This window comes from Crotalus tigris, unplaced genomic scaffold (genome assembly GCF_016545835.1).
Source record: "Crotalus tigris isolate CLP2741 ecotype Arizona unplaced genomic scaffold, ASM1654583v1 scf7180000021653.269924, whole genome shotgun sequence".
Classification (NCBI taxonomy): Eukaryota; Metazoa; Chordata; class Lepidosauria; order Squamata; family Viperidae; genus Crotalus; species Crotalus tigris.
Window position 1 is genome coordinate 251,002 of NW_024098615.1, and position 18,923 is coordinate 269,924.

Sequence of the window (18,923 nt, forward strand, 5' to 3'; positions counted from 1 at the left end):
CCTTATATATTCTTACTATCCACAAATCAGTCAGAACTTATTTTTAACTGCTAGTTTTGAAAATATTTCTAAATAATATTGATTTGTGTGTGCATATTCTTCATGTCAGACTTGGTTGAACCATGGCAGCCATTCAAATTTCAGAGATATGCTTTGGATAGTCAGGACTCAACTATGAGTTCTAGAATAGAGAGGCTTGCTTCTTCTTTCTCTATAACTTTTTTCTTGGAACACTTTCAAAAATGAATCTAAATTGAGTAAAGTTAGTTTTACATTAATGAGTCTTTGGAGCTAAATTTAATCCCTTGTGGGTGTTCCCATAACATTTTAATATTTCTCCCATTTGATCCAGTATGTAAGTGAATTAAAAGAAAAACCTAAGCTAAACCAAACCAAACCAAACAATAATCAGCTTCATTTTATCAGGTATAACAGAAATGTTAAAGAAAAGTTCTGGATTTTCTGCAAAGATTTTAACAACGTGCATGAAATTCAAAGGAATAGAAAGTGTATTTATCAGGTGATAATATAGTTGTTGACCATCCCAGACAAGAGAACAAATATATAAAGACATCTTCTGATACTTTTAGACCAGTTGTAGAATAGATAGTATGTGCTTCTATGTTTTTAAATTTTCAAAGACGGATGTCTCGTGTGCTTATCCTCTTTGCAAATATCCAAAGCCTGTTAATGAAGCAATAAGATAGCCATACGACCAAAAATCAATGCTCTAAATGTAGCATGAAGAAAGGTTCCATTATGTTAGGAAAAAGAATTAAATGAGAACTGAAAACTATGAAAGAGCAGCAAATGAATTCCCACTCAGATTTGTATATTATATTTAAGGTTGTCACTAACATATTGTAGATCACAGTTCTCAGACAAGCAAAACTTAAGAGGTATTTTAAAGACTGGAGATGCCTTGGGGATAAAGTAATAAATGAAAATTATATTTAAAATTATAAATTATACTTAATTAAAAAGCAAAGATTCCTTGCAAGGAAAGGAATTAAGAATTAAAATCTCTTCTCTACTGAACATGGCTCATGAGATATTTATTTATGTTCCAAACCCCGTATTCAGTTCTATAAACCATTTGTAAATTATAAACCATTAAAATCATGGTATTTGGTGTATATTAAAATCTAACAATTAACAAACAAAAATATTGCACAAACCAAAATATGGGAAAATTACTTTCATATTCTCAGAAAATTTAAATTTTACTTACTAATATAGTATACCAATGCTTCCTGCTAGCCATTGATATACATATGTACATTGCTTGAGGCTTTCGAGTAACACAAATCACAGCCATGAACATACTGAGTAGCAGTTTTCTTCACCTCCACAACAGAGTGATAATGATACAGAAATGACATTTGGAATTGTTATGTAGCTTTTAGAAATGATATATTGGTATAATTATGTCCTAAAACTGTTCCATCTGATCCATGCTGTCTACTTCAGTTGGCAGTTGTCTACTTAGGATTCCAGCAGATGTCTCTGACCATGACTCTCTGCAATTATTTTACTAAAAATACAATATATTTGTATTCCACTTATAGTCCCACTTCAGCTGCAACTGAGAAATAAGGTGAGGATGCTAGTGAAACAACATCCTATGGATTATCCTGTATTAATCAATACATAGAGACGAGAATCTTTGATTATTTATATTCAATTACTATCTCTCTCCTTCCTGCTGGCTTTACTTTCTCTCCCTACTGCTCTTGATCTTCCTCTGAGATGTAAACTTTTGTCTTTTACCACTGTTCTATCCCTAATGCAATGCCCTCCAAGTGCTTTCAACTCATCTTATCTATAAAATTAAACATACCAAGAAGGTACTGCTCTCTATAACAACCACTACATTCTGGGCATCTGGTCCATTCATCCTGAATATTTTAGATATCCAAAAATAATGGGTAGATGACAATTACTCAAAGACCTTCCCACCTTAATAAAATGTAACTACCTTGGGCATACTTAACTATTATACATTAAATATTTTGAAACACAGAAAAAAACACAATTCAGCAGGAAATATGTATGTAGAAAGAAAGAGAAGAAAAATATAGCAGAAAATGAAAGTTGTGCATCTGGAGGTCTTGTTTTGACATGAAGGAAAACAGTCCCTGTCACATGATTATATTGTGTTCAAAATCCACACTTGTGCTAAATGGCAGTTTCTCATATTACAAACAATATGAGCCAACTCCACACTATATAAACCAAAAATATATTACATATGAAAATGTTCAAAATATGTAAATAAAATAGTACTGGTTCTGAAGACATCATGACTGGTTTACATTATAATTATAAGGCATATGGCTTACATTCAAGGGCACTCACTAATCATAACAGTAAAACAAAATGAGCTGCCACTTGAATTGGTCACATTTATTCAATATTCTTTGAAATGAGCAAAAATCTTGAAACAGATAAGCAGTCAAATAGAGCCACAAAAATCCCACATGTGTAAATTAAGATGCAGTATGAGAATTACATCATATTGTAATTTACGTTAACATTTGAGAGACAAACTGTTCAAATTATGTTTTGTTTACTCGCACTATTAAAAAAACCTGGACTTTTTAAAGAAAATATAATTCCAATTCAAAGATCTAATCCTCAGCATTATGAAATCAACTGTAATTAATTTCAAAGCAACAGGAACAACCCCTTTTTTGCCTTAATAGGCACTTCAATGATAGATTATTTTTACAATGCTTATCTTGAATATCATTACAAAAATGACAAACACCAACTCAAGGCCAAATTTTAGCAGGTTTCAGGAACATAATACAGAAAGATTATCCATGCACAAAAGAGGGAGAAAGCTAATTCATTCAGTTTAAGAATAATAATTTTTACTAAATTCCTTTTCACAAACACAAACATTTCGGACTTCATTTTTCAATAATGAATATATCAAGTTTTACATTTTTCCTAAGTCTACTAAGAATGCTGCCACTGTTACATTAAGGAGAAATTTTCATTGCTTAACATATCATACTCTGCCTGTACTCATCTGAGATTGGTAAAAGCAACAACACACTACTGTTAAGATTAGAGTTTCTAATGCTGAAGTACAGTAAAAGAGAAAGAATAAATTTCACAAATTCAGTTTAAAATATTCCCTTCAAACAAAAAGCTGCAGAAAAACCTGTTCTTAAATAATCTACAGAAAATTCTGGAGCAGCTAAACATTTTAATTTTCATACACTTGCTTCATCTTAAAAATATTGAATTAATTCAGTAGCCCATCCTTTTGAAAAATAATCCCCTCCCCCAAAACGACTGTTAAATAGATTACAAATCTTTTGTTTTAATCAGTGTAACCAGAGGCTTGTCATCAGGGCTGTAATCTTCATAAGCAATTGGAGTTGCATCATACATTGCAGGGCGAGATTTCTTTCCAAATCTAAAATTCAAAAAAAGTAAGTGGAGACAGAAGTCATAGTGGAGTAACACAGATAAAAACATCTATCTTCCTGGCAGGGTGAGATTCTAAAAATCACGCTTTGAAAAAAAATACCTCCAATATATATAAATTTTGTACTTCTCCTAACCACATACACACACACACACACATACAGTTTTGCTTAGCGGTTAAGGCATCAGGCATCCATAAATTCTAGTTCTACCTTAGGCAAGTGGAATGTAGGGGCTCACATGGTTAGAACTGACAATCAGCAAACCTGTATTCAAGACTCAAGTGGTGCTATGTGATGGGATGAGCTCCTGTCATTCACTCCAGATCCTGCCCACCTAGTAGCTTGAAAGTGAGTAATCTCAGGTAGAGTCAACCAAGCTGGAAACAGACTAATTTCATTAGGCTGAGGTTTATAACCTAGGCTTGTATATTAAAGATATATAGGAATAAAATGTTACTCTATAGTGATTTAATGGTTATATTTTTTTTATTTAACTACTGCTTGGCCATATGAATATGTTTGTGCCTGAATGTGTATACATTAGGAAAATAATATTTTGTTCCTGAGTGTATATGCATTAGGAAAATAATATTAACCAATCACAAATGACCTGCATATCATGTGATGTGGCTCCCAAATTGCAGAAGATAGATTATATATTAAAAAGCTTGTATAAGCCAAAGGCAGATAGACAGAACTCAGACTACAGACAGTAGTATAGGCTTATTCACTAACATACTTTTTTTTCATCCCTCAAAATGTTTGTGTGCAGAAGCACTCTATCATTGAGGCTGTTTCTTACAGCATGAACTGGTTTCCCACCTAACTTGCTGTTTTGTCAAAAAGGGGATTTTGTTTCCCCCAAGCATACCTGGCATGTCGGATAGAAGCAATAGCACTACTGAAATCACTGTCAATGCTCCTGCAGTTGTAGAATTCTTCATAGGCCGGCCTAGATGAACCTTGGTATTCAATACGACTGATGCGACAGATCCCCACAATGAGAATGATCAACATCAGGACAAATGCAACACACAGGGCTCCAATAATGATATACAGAGAATGCCGAGGCATATTTGTCAGACTCTCAGCCACATGCCCTGATTTCCATTGTAGATCTAGAAGAGTGAAAAGGAACAATTATGGTATTAATAGCACTTCCATTTCCTTATGGCACAAAAAGCACATTTCACTTTACTCTCTGCTCCTTCTTTTGAAGGCATTCTAATCTGCATACAGGTCTACAAAGCTAGCAAGAACTACAGGTAGTCCTTAATTTAGGACCACAATTGGAATCAGAATTGCTAAGCAATTGTTAAGTGAATCACACCCAATTTTATGTCCTCTTTTGCCACAAGCAAATCACTGCAGTTGTTAAGTGAATTGCAGTCATTAAATGACTCCAGCTTCCCCCATTGACTTTGCTTGTTGGAAACTGGCTAAGAATGTCGCAAATGGAGATTTCATGATCCTGGGATGCTGCAACCATTGTAAATACACACTGGTTGCCAAGTGCCTGAACTAGGAACATCTATCCATGGGGATGCTACATTACCCATTATAGAACTGGTTGTAAGTCATATTTTCAGTGCCATTATAACTCTGAATGTTTGTTAAAGTCAAGGACTATTTGTATTACGAAATGCATATTCTTTTGCCTCCTCTGCCACTGAAACACCGACTTTGTCCACCTTTACTTGGTTATTCCTAAATAAAGTGGACAATTTCTCACATCATGATTTCAGTATCACTGAAACAGCTTCTCCTGCAAACGTGTACGTGTATGGTTTGTCCACACAAGTTTAAAAGTGACCTTTGGCCCAAGACAATTATTGGATTTGGTATCCATTCAGACTACTTTCCAATTAATACTGTATTTGCATTTCTTGTTCTTTCTTATCTGCCAGGAATGAATCTGATAGGTCGAAGAGTAGCTCAAATAAAGTAATGTTCCCTTTTGGGCTACATCTCACTGTTATTTGTTATCTATATTAAACTTGTGAAGTTTTTTAAATATTGGATTAAACTAAGGTTTTGAACTGTTTGCTATTAGAGAAGATCAGCTTCAATAGGCAATAAAGGCATATGGTCCCAGCAATCTATCCCTTTCTTACAAGTTGCCTAATATTGTCATTACAATGCATAATACTGAAGCACTGCATAGAATGCATTTTTCAAGGATTATTTTATGACTCAGGATATTAAATCCAGCTGTCAGTCAGCCTATTGTCTATCACTGAAATAAATTGTCATTCACCCTTGGATAGTTTCCAGGCTCATAACAAAACATACATTAGAAATAAAAAAACAACCTTAACTATGCCCCAGATGCTAACAAAACCTAATATAAATACTACACTACTACAAATATATTTTTTCTAAGCCTTCCCATATTAATCACACTATGGAGGAATTAATGGCCTTTTACCTGTTAAATCCAGGTGAGTTAGGAAAAACATATGTAGAATATTGGTTTATTCTTTGGTTCAAACATACTCAAAAATAAATAATGCACATCATCAGCCACAGAACTGATGATGTGAAGATGAACGACTACTACATGTCATTTCTTAGAACACAGCAGCATGGAAGAATGAATTTTATGAACAAGAGAGTTCCTCAAGCTTTTCATACCATACCCAGTAGTAAACATGGATTGAGGATGAGGTACTTAATTCATTTGTTCTATTTATCAACAGGGTAATATGGGAAAAGATGAGCTATTTCTATTCAGTTCATCTGAACATTCAGGTATTCATTATAAAATCTATAGCCAACAGCACAATTCTTATCTCTTTTTATTTACATTAACTTTTATGTTTTCCTTCTCTTGAAAACTAGACATCACTCCCAAATGGTAGAAAGCAGGTTGTAAAGGAGACATGCATAAGAGAATGTCCAAATGCACCATACATGACCTGTGGAGGCTAACTTGCAGAATGCCAGGACCCATGCCCCATACCCAATTTTAACCAATTGAAGGTTACAAATAAACAGGTATTAGAATTTTAATAGTATATAGATCTGAAAATATGTGCCATAATTGTGTGATGAAAATCACAAGTGGATTAGTTTCTTTGTATAAATCATAAGCAAAAAAACTGGAAAAGATTCTATTTTTTAATTTAATATCATCTCATAAAAAGTTATGTGGTTCTTTTAAATCTCAGCAAGAGTGGGTGCTTTTCAACACATACTAAAATGTCTAAGCAATTTACAGGACAATTTTGCTTTAATTGTTAATTGATGAACTGATTTAATTGAAGTCACTTGCAAACTACCTATAGTTTATATACCAACACTACATCTCCCATTTATAATATCCTATGAATAAATAAAATTAAAAAGAAATCCATAAAAGCAGACACAACTCTAAAAGGGTATCACTTTATAGTTTTTCCATATGCATGGAATAAAAAGCCAATCTCAGCTATTAAAAAGCTGGGCAGACAATAAAATATGCATTCCCAGGATATTTCTAGCAGTGGTTCCTGGAAGCTTAACATAAATTAGATTAGACAGACTATTCCAACATTGTCATGATCCACACATGCTTTCTTGTAAGTATTTGCTACTTACTATTATTTAAAAAAACTGCATTAAATGTCTGGAATTATAATTTTGTAGGAAAGCCTTTTCCAAATCTTCAGGAATTTCAACTACATTCAGACATGAAGTCTGTAAAGAAGTAGTTATGGTATTATGGAAGACATACTGTGCAGAGTTTCTTGCTATGACATTATTATTACTTCTGCTAACTCTATTTGATTAAATACTAAAATAAATATGTTGCATAAAAACAATATTTCTGTGGTTCAATGTACTATGAGTAGTAATAAATACACTTACGTATTTCACAGTTTGCACCAACCCATCCACGTGGACAATGGCAACTATATCCATTAGATTGGTCTATGCACAGTCCTCCATGGCGACAAGGGTTACTCTCACAGTCATTTATGTTGATGTCACATTCTTCACCTTAAAACAGGTAAGAAAGACAGTTTTCTATTGCAACTGTAGAAGTAAAATAGTATACATGATCTCCTTCTATATCTATATCTTTCTATATCATTTCAATTTGTATATCTATTTCTTGTTGGAAGCAATTTCACCTGTATTCTTCTTTTTGTCAGCTATCACCTTCATTTCATATTATTGGCTTCCAAAACAACAGTCCAAGATATCCCCAGGGTTGCATAGGAGATTAAAACAATAACAATGACAAGAAAGCCAAAAATATGCACAGCAAAGCAATCAAACTTCTAAAAAAAAGCTGGAATGAATTAAGATTACTGTAATCAGAACAAAGTTTCTTTTGAAAATGTCTGTTTCAACAGAATTTGCTCAAAAGAATTCTGAAGTAGAAAGATTTATTCTAGAAAATTAATTTCTGAAACATTTTTCCCAGAATGGTGTTGTTCAGTTGTATTGGTTGCATTTCCTATAACAGTGGTGGTGAACCTATGGCACGGGTGCCAGAGGTGGCACTCAGAGCCGTCGCCCCAGTCCTAGGCCTTCAGCTGGGTTTTATAAAACCTTTTTGCTTTAGGCCTCTGCCTCTGTGTACAAAAAAAAAGGTTCAATCCATCAGTCAATTTCAACTTCTCAGGAAAAAAAAATCTTGCAAAGTTGGAATTGATTGATTGAACTTTTTAGTCCCACCCAGTCTGCTGTTACTACTGCAGCCACGCCCATCCAATGGGCCACACCCACCCAATGGGCCACATCCACCCGGCATCCGACGATGCATAAGTGGGTTTTGGGTTGCAGTTTGGGCACTCGGTCTCTAAAAGGTTCGCCATCACTGTCCTATAACGTCTAGTCACCACAGGACTGTTAGGTTTAGTAAGTTTCTCTGTAAAACTCGAGTTTCAAGGATGATGTTTTAAAGGACCAAAACAGACATGGTAGTAGAAATCTTGTGGTTGGATTCCTTATATTTTTGATACAGGTAGTTCTCAACTTACGACTCAAACTGGCGCCAGAATTTCTGATGTTAAGTTGTAAGCCACTTTCTTCAGTGACACTGTAACTTTGAGCAATCACTAAACAAATGCTTGTAAGTTGAGGACTACCTGTACTTTGAAACATGTGCCAAAGTACTATCCTTTCCCCTTATACAAAAAAAAACCTTACCCAAATCTGAATCAACCCAGAATTGTGAAGCAGTAAATATGCCAAACAATCAGAAAGAAATTAAAGAATCAGTTAGCATAAATAAATAAAAGGATACAGTTGTAAATGGCATCCTTAATTGAGTTCCCTTTATGGAAGATCTTCTCACTTTCATATACTTTCTACCATATGAATAAAAACATCATGAATATGGTTATTACTATGTTTCTTTTAGTTCAGAATAAGGTAGTTATCTAAACTGCCTACCAATTTGTTGGAATAATAAATAGTGCAGGTGCAAATTAATATATTTTACATTTACTTTACTCCTGCATTTTTATAATTATCTCTGCATATTGTGCAATTTTCAAAAACTGTACCTGTAAATCCAGGTGCACAGATACAGGTAGCATTTAGCCCTTCACTGTCACAAGTCCCACCATTCTGACAGCTGATGTTTACACAAGGATCTTTGTATAATTCACAGTGTTTTCCTGAGAATAACAGATGAAAAATTATTTAGTATTTCCTTGCTCTTTTTGATCAGCTTTCAAAAGTCTTTGTTTTTTTCCTTTATTTTTTGTGGCAAACATAATATATGCACATAGACTGCTCAACTAGATATATACACATTTATCTATTCATTTTTAAAAACTATAATGACAAACTGAATAACAAACTGCTTCTATTTGCACATTCAATTGCTACTCTCCATTTGAAATGATTTTCTTTTTAGGTCAAAGAGCAATCTTTGTCCTAATCAGAAAATTTCATTAATTGTGTTCCAAAGTCGACACAATTATCAATTTACCATTGTTAATTTAGGCCACTAGTATAATAGTCTAAGGGGAAAATGCTATTCCATCCAAATCTGTTTAGTACTAGAGTCTGAAATGTTCACAAAAAGATTTATCTGGCGAATGGTGATATTTAAATTATGCACATATATTTATTAGGCGATTTACAGTAATCTATAAATCTGTTTCTACTAAAATATAACATTGCTCACCTTCATACTCAGGAAGACATACACAGTCATAGCTATTGACAAGGTCTCGGCAGGTAGCTCCATTCTGACAAGGGGCTGAAAGACACTCATTATATTCCTCCTCACAGTAAAGACCATGATAACCTAAAAGCACAACAGAAAGAAAAAAAAAAAAAGAATATAGGCTACAAATGTGTTTGTCAGAAAATGGTAGAGTTCCTCTCATAAATGAGATGAAAATTCTATTTAGTAAAATGCCCAGATATAGCTTTAGAATACTTTTGAATGGACATTAAAAGTTTTGGACCTTAAATAGATATTCTTGTCTATTTTATATGTTAAATAGCCATAAATACATTTATCCCTTAAAGAAAAACCTCACAAGCTTTATTAGAAATCAGAGACTATTCAGTTTCTAATGAAATAATATTTTTGCAGAAATCATTCTTTCATTGCAATTGACATAATGTGAAGTATGCAGAAATCATAGTGACATTGCTTTATATTAAAATTAGCTCTCACATCAACATATAATTTAATGGAGAATGTTTAAATGTACATAAAGATTCATAGTCAAGTATTCTCATCCTTAAGGCAGATAAGGGCAGGGAAACATGAATGTACAGTTTCCATTGTACCATTGTACAATAGGTCAATGGTGAATAGAAGAAGCAGGAAAGCTATTTCACAGTTCAGAAAGTGTTACTAATGTGTTTGAACAAATTTCAGTGAGCATACAATATCACAGCTCAATAAACTATGCTGATTGCACATTCATAGACTTGAGTTCTTATATCACATTAAACCACAATGTGGTTTGTCTGCCTATGAGTTAACATGCTTTATGCAGCTAGGCACTGTAATTAATGAAACATGATTTGTGGCAAACATTGTGTGAACTCAGGCAATCATGATTTATTCAAGAAATCATATCTAAGGAAGCTTCACTAGCATGATGTCTGAAGTAGGTCAAATTATTTTTTTTAATACTAGAAAGTATTTTTATTTTCCACCACATATTGGCTATGTTTACACATCACCCAAAGCATTACTGTATGCCATGTGAACTCAGCTGTGGTTTGTGAGATAAGTATAATTTATCCAGAGTAATATAGTGAAGGTAATAATATATTGGAGCAACACTGACTAACCATTATAGTAGCACAATCATATCTTTATCAGTTTAGTTCAGGATTTTCTTGCTAGCTTTTTTTGTGCAGCTGACATTACAGATGAATTGTGGCTGTCATTGCACTTAATGGATATTAGATTTCAGCTCCTGGTCATTGTGTATATTTAAATGAGTAGATCTTTCATATTCCACACATATCATTCATGCAAGATATTTTGCACCTAAAATGTGAAACCACCACTATCAATAAATACAGTGGTATAATGTATTTTTCTTCAGTAAACATGGACTGAATTAAAATGAGCCCCCAGTGCAATTGTACACAGATGTGCACAGAGATCACCAATCCACTCCATTCTCCCAATTATACCTAAAAATAGATGCACAATCCTACAAATTCTATTCCTCAAAGCGATTTCTTTATATTAGGATACCCCCTAGAGAAACCAGGAAAGAAATTAGTAGCTCCTATAATGAAAGTAGACTCTCTGGATACCAATATGGATATGATAAGGATGGAGGAGGAAGAGAAGGAGAATATATTAGATTTCTTTTTATTTTGTACTCTTCTCCTCTTACCACAGACTTGAGATAAAATCTTTTTGTATAATTAATTCAATATTAATTAGACTGTCCTGTTACTGATATAGGACAATTGATATAAAATGTTTTTACTTGTTATTCTCTACCACTAACATCTTATCTGAAGAAAAAAATAATTAGCAGTCCTTTTAAGCCACCTGAAACCTCAATCTATGAGTGGAATGTTGGACTATGGATATGCATTGAAGAACAAAATAATTTATACTTTTCATGATCATTATCCTACCGATTTCAAGTGAAATTCTGAAGAGCAAGAGGAATCTTGGGCAGAAAAGTAAACGGAGTTCCTTGTCTTAAAAATCAGCAAAAATCCAAGTGTTTATTTTTATAGTACAGATATAGTATGAATCTAGTAATATGATGGTCATTGGGGCCTATGTAAGGCACTGCCTGCCTTACATAGAATATATACATAGCTGCACTCTGGGCCCTTTAATAGAAACTATGTAATTCTAGAGAAGAAGAAGCAGAGAATAACTATTTAATTCTATCTTGATTTCCTATTTACGGATTAAACACTACAAAATATTCTTAATGCAGTTCATATTATATCTATCTCAATTATTTTGACTGGATCAAGATTTTGCTCTTAGAAAACTGTTACTTATTTAACAAATACTAATTTTGAATACAAGCAAGTCAGTTTTTATAGGGCAACTGGACATAGATCACATGTTACATCAATAGAAATGCCTTTTTCTCTCCACCAGAGGGCGTCTTCACCATATTACATTTTTTTTCAAGAAAAGAGGTCACAAAAGTATATATATTCCTCTGTTACAAAGAAACTGAATCCTGATCTTTTCAACCCAATTGCAAAACCAATATGAAATGTAACCACAGATGAAATGCAAAGGACTTTTTTCCTCCATAAAACTTTAAAGTACTGGAGTTTTTTTTAAAAAAACAAACTTTTCCAGCTGGGTTAAGAAGAGTTTTAACAGAGATCTTCCAAGAAATTTTAAAAATTCAGAGCGGTCCTAACCCTTTCCTTTGTACAATAATGTTCGCATAGACCTCTGCTTTCAATTATAACAGTACAATTCTGCCTTTGGGAGGAAAAACAGAAGAAATATTTGCACACATGACAGAAAAGACCCAAAATTTCTCCTCGGCCTTCAAGCACAGATTTATAGAAAAGAGGTTAGAGGCCCTGAAGAAATGAAAGTACAGGTTGTTCACAGAATATGCATGTCCCTGACCACATACAGCATGCCTTTGACTGATTGCATGACTAGAACTATAAATTCATTCACATTTTACTGTTCTTTTGTTTACTGGATACACAATAAATATTGCAGGAAAATTTGGTTGATAACAAGATGGCAACAGAGTGGCTAAGGTGTGTTTGTTTAATCACTCTAGCTCAGTGATGGCGAACCTTTTAGAGACCCAGTGCCCAACTGCAACCCACTTATGTATCGTCGGGTGCCGGGTGGGTGTGGCCCATTGGGTGGATGTGGCCCATTGGGTGAGTGTGGCCAATTGGGTGGGCGTGGTTGCGGTGGTAACGGCAGACTAGGTGGGACTAAAAGTTCAATCAATCAATTCCAACTTTACGAGATCTTTTTTTTCCCCATGAGAAATTGACTGATTGAACCTTTTTTTTTTTTTTTTTTTTGCATACGGTGGCGGAGGCGTAAAGTGAAAAGGTTTTATAAAACCCAGTTGAAAGCCTAGGACTGGGGTGATGGCACATGTGCCCTCAGAGAGGGCTCTGTGTGCCACCTGTGGCACGCGTGCCATAGGTTCGCCACCACGGTTCTAGCTGTTCAAAGAGAAGGATTAGGAGAACATGATAATTGTCTCTAGTACTTGAGGGCTGCCAAAGAGAAGAAGGGATTGATTTACATTCCAAAGTACCAGAAGTTATAAGTGGAAGCTTGTTAAAGAGAAAGCCAACCTAGAAGTAGAGAACAATTAATCATTGGAATAGCTTGCCTTCTAGAGTTGTGGGTGCTCCCTGGAGGTTTTCAAAAATAGACTGGACAATCATTTGACCAGGATGGGGTAAGGCTTCCTGCCTTGAGCAAGGAGTTGGACAAGAAGACCTCTAACATCTCTTTCAGCCCTATTATTGTACCTTCTATGTTTTACTTTACAAGTGCAGCAAATAGGTGTTTGTTATTTTCCCAAATGGTGGTACAATTATCTTAGTGTCTATTAAAGTGAACCGTTGTAATATTGAAACAACTAAAAAGGCAATTAGTGAAGAAAGCTGAGCTCGGGGTGGAGAGTTGGAAGAACTAAAGAGCTGTACCTCAGAAGGCAGGCAAGATCTGAAGAGGCTGTGGCTTGTTGGGAGAACATAGAATGAAGTTGCCCCATACAGAAGCAAGAAAGAAAGAGGTTTGGGGATGAGAACTGCAGGTCCTATGCAAGGAAGCAGCTGTTCTAACAAGCTATTGAAGAAGATAGAAGTGGATTGCAGTTTTGCAACTGAGAATAGCTGCCATGTGGAAGTATGAAGTGGAATTCACTTTGCATAATTGTCTGGTGTTTCATTTCCTGTGAAAGGGGAGCTGATTTACAATTTGCTAAGGGGACAAAGATAGAAGGTAAGATAATATTAGCTGTGGACAGAAAGATATATGGCAGGAGATACCCATTCCAAGGATAGAGAGTTTGAAAAAACATAAACTCTAAGTTCAGTATGCATCCAAATACATTTTCAATAAATCTAGCACCATCCACCACAAAACTGTGGACGAGAAGCTGACTTGGTGTGCAATATGGAGACCTGAAGGCGAGCTAATCCTAAGATCCATGTAGTTTGGTTTTACACATCTTGAACCCTAAAGTAGGGAAGGTGAACTGGAGAATATGTTGCAATTTGGACTCATGGGTCCTTTCAGAAGTGTTGGTAGAGACTATGGGCAGAAGGGCCTTGCCCAGCTTGACTAGAATGCAAGTTATGATTTTACCTAGAAGGTGATGTGCCAAACTCATCTCTCACCTGGAGAAGTTTACAAGCAATACCCTACAGACCACCCAGAAACTTCTGTTGGTACAAAGTCCAATAGTTTTGTATTTACTGTACAGGGTACTTTCATTGCCATTATTGCCATATAATATTATGGCAATAATATGGGCCTGGGTGTCTACCAGAACACCTTTCCCAAATAAATTCTGCCCATTCAGTCAAAGTGAACAGAGAATGCCTCATGAGGATTCTCAAATGCCACAAAGTGCAATAGTAAATATATGGAATAGGGTGCTCTGCTCGCTTCTTTTGAAACAGCCTCCTCTGTGAGGCATATATATTTTCCAATTTTCATTTCCATCTGAAAATTAGTTAAAACTGTTGTGGAAGGCATTTAGAGGCAATTAATTATGATTTTTCGACACAGTTCAATACTTTAATGTTTTGATGATTGTGATAATTAGGGATAATTGGATTGATCCTGTTAGGATTTTGCTTTGGTGGTATTGTTGTTATTAACAGTTAACAGTCTTTTTAGATTGAAGAAATATATAAAATGACTAAATAAAATAAAAATGAAAGTATTTTAACACTCCCTTCTGTCCGTTTTAAGAAATCATTGAATTGTAATTGTAGGAAAACACATATCACAGTTTATTAGTGTGGTCTCATCATGCTGTGTCTATTCAAAAATAACTCATTGAATCCAATGGGACCTACTCCATGTGTAACAGTACAATCAATATAAGTGCAATTATTTCATTTCTTTCTTGCATTACTAAAATTCTGCTATGCTTAGTTGCCAGAATCATTGAAAAGCAAATCTTATTCCAGCTTTGGTGCTCATTCAGCAATAAATATGTTGTGGAAGGAAAGACCAGAAAAAGTATTCAGTCACAATATTTAATTTCTAAACTGCTGGTTCATCACTGAATATTCATCAGTATGGTTCTTTATGAGTTTGTTTAGCAGCTTCTTCAAACAGTCATTGTATGTGTGTATGTATGTGTATGCATACATATACAGTATGTATATGAAAATCCCTCAGTGAAATCATGGTAGATAATAGGCAAGTAGTTACATCCTAACAACACAATTCTATACATTCTACTGTCTTCTTCCTATCAAGGCTTTCTTATTTTACATGACATGCAATAAATCTTTTACCTGTTACACACATTACAGATTTGTCAGTATGTCTCACATCTTCAAAAAACCTTCTGAATCATTTTTCATAACTTCCCTTTAGCAAGTATTAAATAATCTTACATTGTCAGGCAATCCATCTGTCAAGCAACATTAGTGACCAAATTGGGCTTGAAACCTAGTTAACATCTTTTCCTGCAGCAGGTAACAAATCTGTTTCAATTCACATATCAGCTTTTTCATACCACCCACTTTGCAATCTGTGATTTAAAAAACCCTCAAAAGACATATCCATTTTAGTAATTTTTGTATAGGTCCTTCTATTTGCAGAAGTGTGACATAGACATGGATATTACAAATGACATAAATGTGTAATAACAAACTATTATATAGTTATTCTATATTATTATCTATTTTATATATAACTATATTATATAACTATTATATATTATATAGTTTATATTTCTGTTCACACCTGTGACAGCTGAAACCAAAGATATCATAAGTTTGATATTCCATCAGTATGATGACAGTATCAGTCATGGTGCATATGATGGATGGCTCAGATTATCCTACTTTTTCCCCAAAAATCCACTTCCCAAATGCTTTTTGAGCAATCATAGCTTCTACAAGCCATGGAATAAAATATGTAATGGCATGCTATTAGGGAAAGGTGCATCTTCTTTCTGTAAGCAAGGAAAATTAAGGGGGAGTTTTTAATTAGCACAATGAATTGAAAGGGGTTATAGAAAGCATTATAAAATTGATGATATCAAGTACTGATAAACCTTATTGTGAAACAGACTACGGAAAAGGCAAAGCTTCAAGGAGACAATAGGAGTTCCCCCATCTCTGATATTCTTAAAGGTTGATTAGCAAGAAAAAAAATCTGTTTTTAAAATGCCATCAAAGGTACAATCAATATCTGAACCTGAATGTATTTGCAGAGAAAAAATATTAACATGAATCTACAGCTTCAGCAATATTGGCCATCACAGCCATTTTTAAATTTCATTATTCTGCAAATAAGGTACTGTATGTAGTTTGTGCTCCATTCTAAGCACAGTGTTTTGTTTCTTATGCATTTACTCAGCATTAAACTTGCAGAAAAAAATAATATAGGCATTGTAGCTCTGCATGACAGCATTTTTTTAAAAAAAATATTTGATTTTTACTTCAGGAAAAAAAGGTCAAATATTGTCATTGGTTTCCATTTCTGAGATGCCATTTACTTTTGCCTTCAAATAACAGTGCTTCTGCTTCTTACAGCTCAAAATCAAACCATCTGTGTATGTAACAGTGAACAGGTACAGCATAGGTCTTCATATCACTAGCTGAAAGTTCTTTAGGCTATGATACGGTTGACAGTTCTGTTATACATGAAGGGTTGTTCACAGATCAAAAGATTTTTCAAAATACCCAAAGCCTTTGAAAATACAGAAAGCTTCTCCACTGCTTTCAAAACATAACAATACAGTATGAATTTTCTCTCAGTGTTTGATGATGGGCTCTCCATCACTGTAATCTAACTGCTTATTATACCTGTGCACGTTGGCTCTTAAGGGGAGATATAATAATAATAATAATAATAATAATAATAATAATAATAATAATAATAATAATCCCCCAGTGAGGCACTACCTTGACGTGGTTGTGGGGCTTGTGTACTCTGAGGAAGATGAGAGCTATGCCAGAGGTTCAACCATACTGGACAGGTCTCATCAGAGGAGTCAGACCAAGAGTGTCTCTCCCATAAAAACTATGGTGAGACGTTAAATTTCAGAATGCCATACCGGCTCGGATGTCGCCCGGGTTAACAAGGTCCGCACTAGATATTGGAGTTCCTGGATATCTGGTGAAAAATGGGTTACAGGACTCAGGACTGTTGGCTGAGCAACCAGGACCAGCAGCTGCAGAACTACTGGAAGAGAAGGTGTTTACCTGTCGCAGATACACAGTGATGGAAAACAAAGAAATAATGATCTGTTACTACAGATCAAGTCCAACAAGAAGAGGATATCTAAAACGAATGCACCAGTTCTGGAAAGAACAACATCCAGAATCAGAAATAACAGAACAGAGACTAGCAGATCAACGCCGATTTATAACACGAAATAAAATATTCACAGAAACAGAATTGGACGAACTGCAAAGGTTTACCCAGGGCAAAGAAATCAAAGCCTTACCAGAAGTAATTCAGAATGTAGAGGCAAACCAGTGGGAGTTGGCAGTGAAGGAATCCAGCAGAGATATACAACTGTTCTCATTTGGAAACCAGGCACCTCTTCCTCAGGAAGAACAAAACCCTCTAACTAAAGAAATAAAAGAATTGAAACAAGGAAAAACTGAACATCTAGAACAGCACAAAAACAATAGAATAAGGCTGTGTGCAATGAAGCTTGTTCCAAAGAAACAGCTAGCACAAGCATTTAAAAGATGCAAATATTGCAATATCAAGTATAAGCACCAATTCATTGCAAGAAACAAACCAACTAATGTTACAGCACAGTGCCAGTTATACAGAATACCTGGATGCAAAATCAACAAAGAAGAAAAACAAACAAACAGTGGCACCAGAAAAGGAAGTTAGACTAGAAAATAAGATCAGCAAGTTAAGATCACATGCAAGCAAGCTAGAACAGATGAAAGAAAAGAAGCTGGAAGAACAAGAAGACCAAAAGAAATACCTAAATCAAGAAATACCAATTCGAAACAAGAAGATAAGGAAGCACTGGAAATAATAAAGCAACAAAATAAAAGCTCTAGCCAGGAAAATCCAGTAGATATGAAGCTCAAATTGCAAACTATAGGCAAGAACCTCCAATTTTCATCCAATCAGAAACGTTTCTACCAATCCATCAATGGAGAAACTACAAGGAATCAGTCAGTACCTGACAAGGAAGAAACAGTGCAGGTCTGGAAGCAGATATGGGATAACCCAAAGAAATACAACAAGGATGCGGCTTGGTTAAAAGAGGTGGATGCAAATAAAACAGAAGTTGAAATGAAAGAACTAGTAATAACAACAAAAATGGTAGAAAAAAGAGCAAAGAAAATAAAAAATTGGTCAGCACCAGGTGAAGATGAACTGCATGGGTTTTGGTTGAAACATCTAAATGTTATACACCCACTCATTGCCAAGCAGTTCAACAATATATTACAAGGAGGAGAAATTGAAAAGTGGCTAACAACTGGGAAAACCTACCTAATAATGAAAAATCCAGCAAAAGGGACAACACCAGGTAACTACAGGCCAATTACCTGCTTACCAACAACTTTCAAATTACTAACTGGTGTGGTAGCTGATGCAGTACAAAAGCATCTAGTTGAAAACAATCTCTTTCCACCTGAGCAGAAAGGAAACCACCCCAATAGCAGAGGAACAAAAGATCAACTCCTAATAGACAAAATGATCTTGGAAAACTGCAAGAGAAGGAAGACCAACCTGAATGTGGCATGGATTGACTACAAAAAGGCATTGACTCTCTGCCACATGATTGGATAATAAAGTGCCTAGAAATAACAGGAGTCAGTAGAAACATCAGAAAATTTGTGCAAAGATCGATGGCA

The 18,923-nt window shown here is 34.8% G+C and overlaps 1 protein-coding gene across 1 annotated transcript; it reads right to left on the minus strand.

Moving 5' to 3' along the window:
* Nucleotides 1-2,385: 2,385 nt before the first annotated feature.
* Nucleotides 2,386-9,790, minus strand: LOC120296884 (delta and Notch-like epidermal growth factor-related receptor). The gene is made up of 5 exons (XM_039318921.1): nt 9,571-9,790; nt 8,942-9,055; nt 7,293-7,424; nt 4,315-4,561; nt 2,386-3,430 (listed from the first exon to the last, which is right to left on the minus strand). The coding sequence occupies exons 1-5, from the start codon at nt 9,773-9,775 to the stop codon at nt 3,319-3,321; spliced, it is 810 nt and encodes a 269-aa protein (XP_039174855.1). The 5' UTR covers nt 9,776-9,790; the 3' UTR covers nt 2,386-3,318.
* Between the last annotated feature and the right edge of the window lie 9,133 nt (nt 9,791-18,923).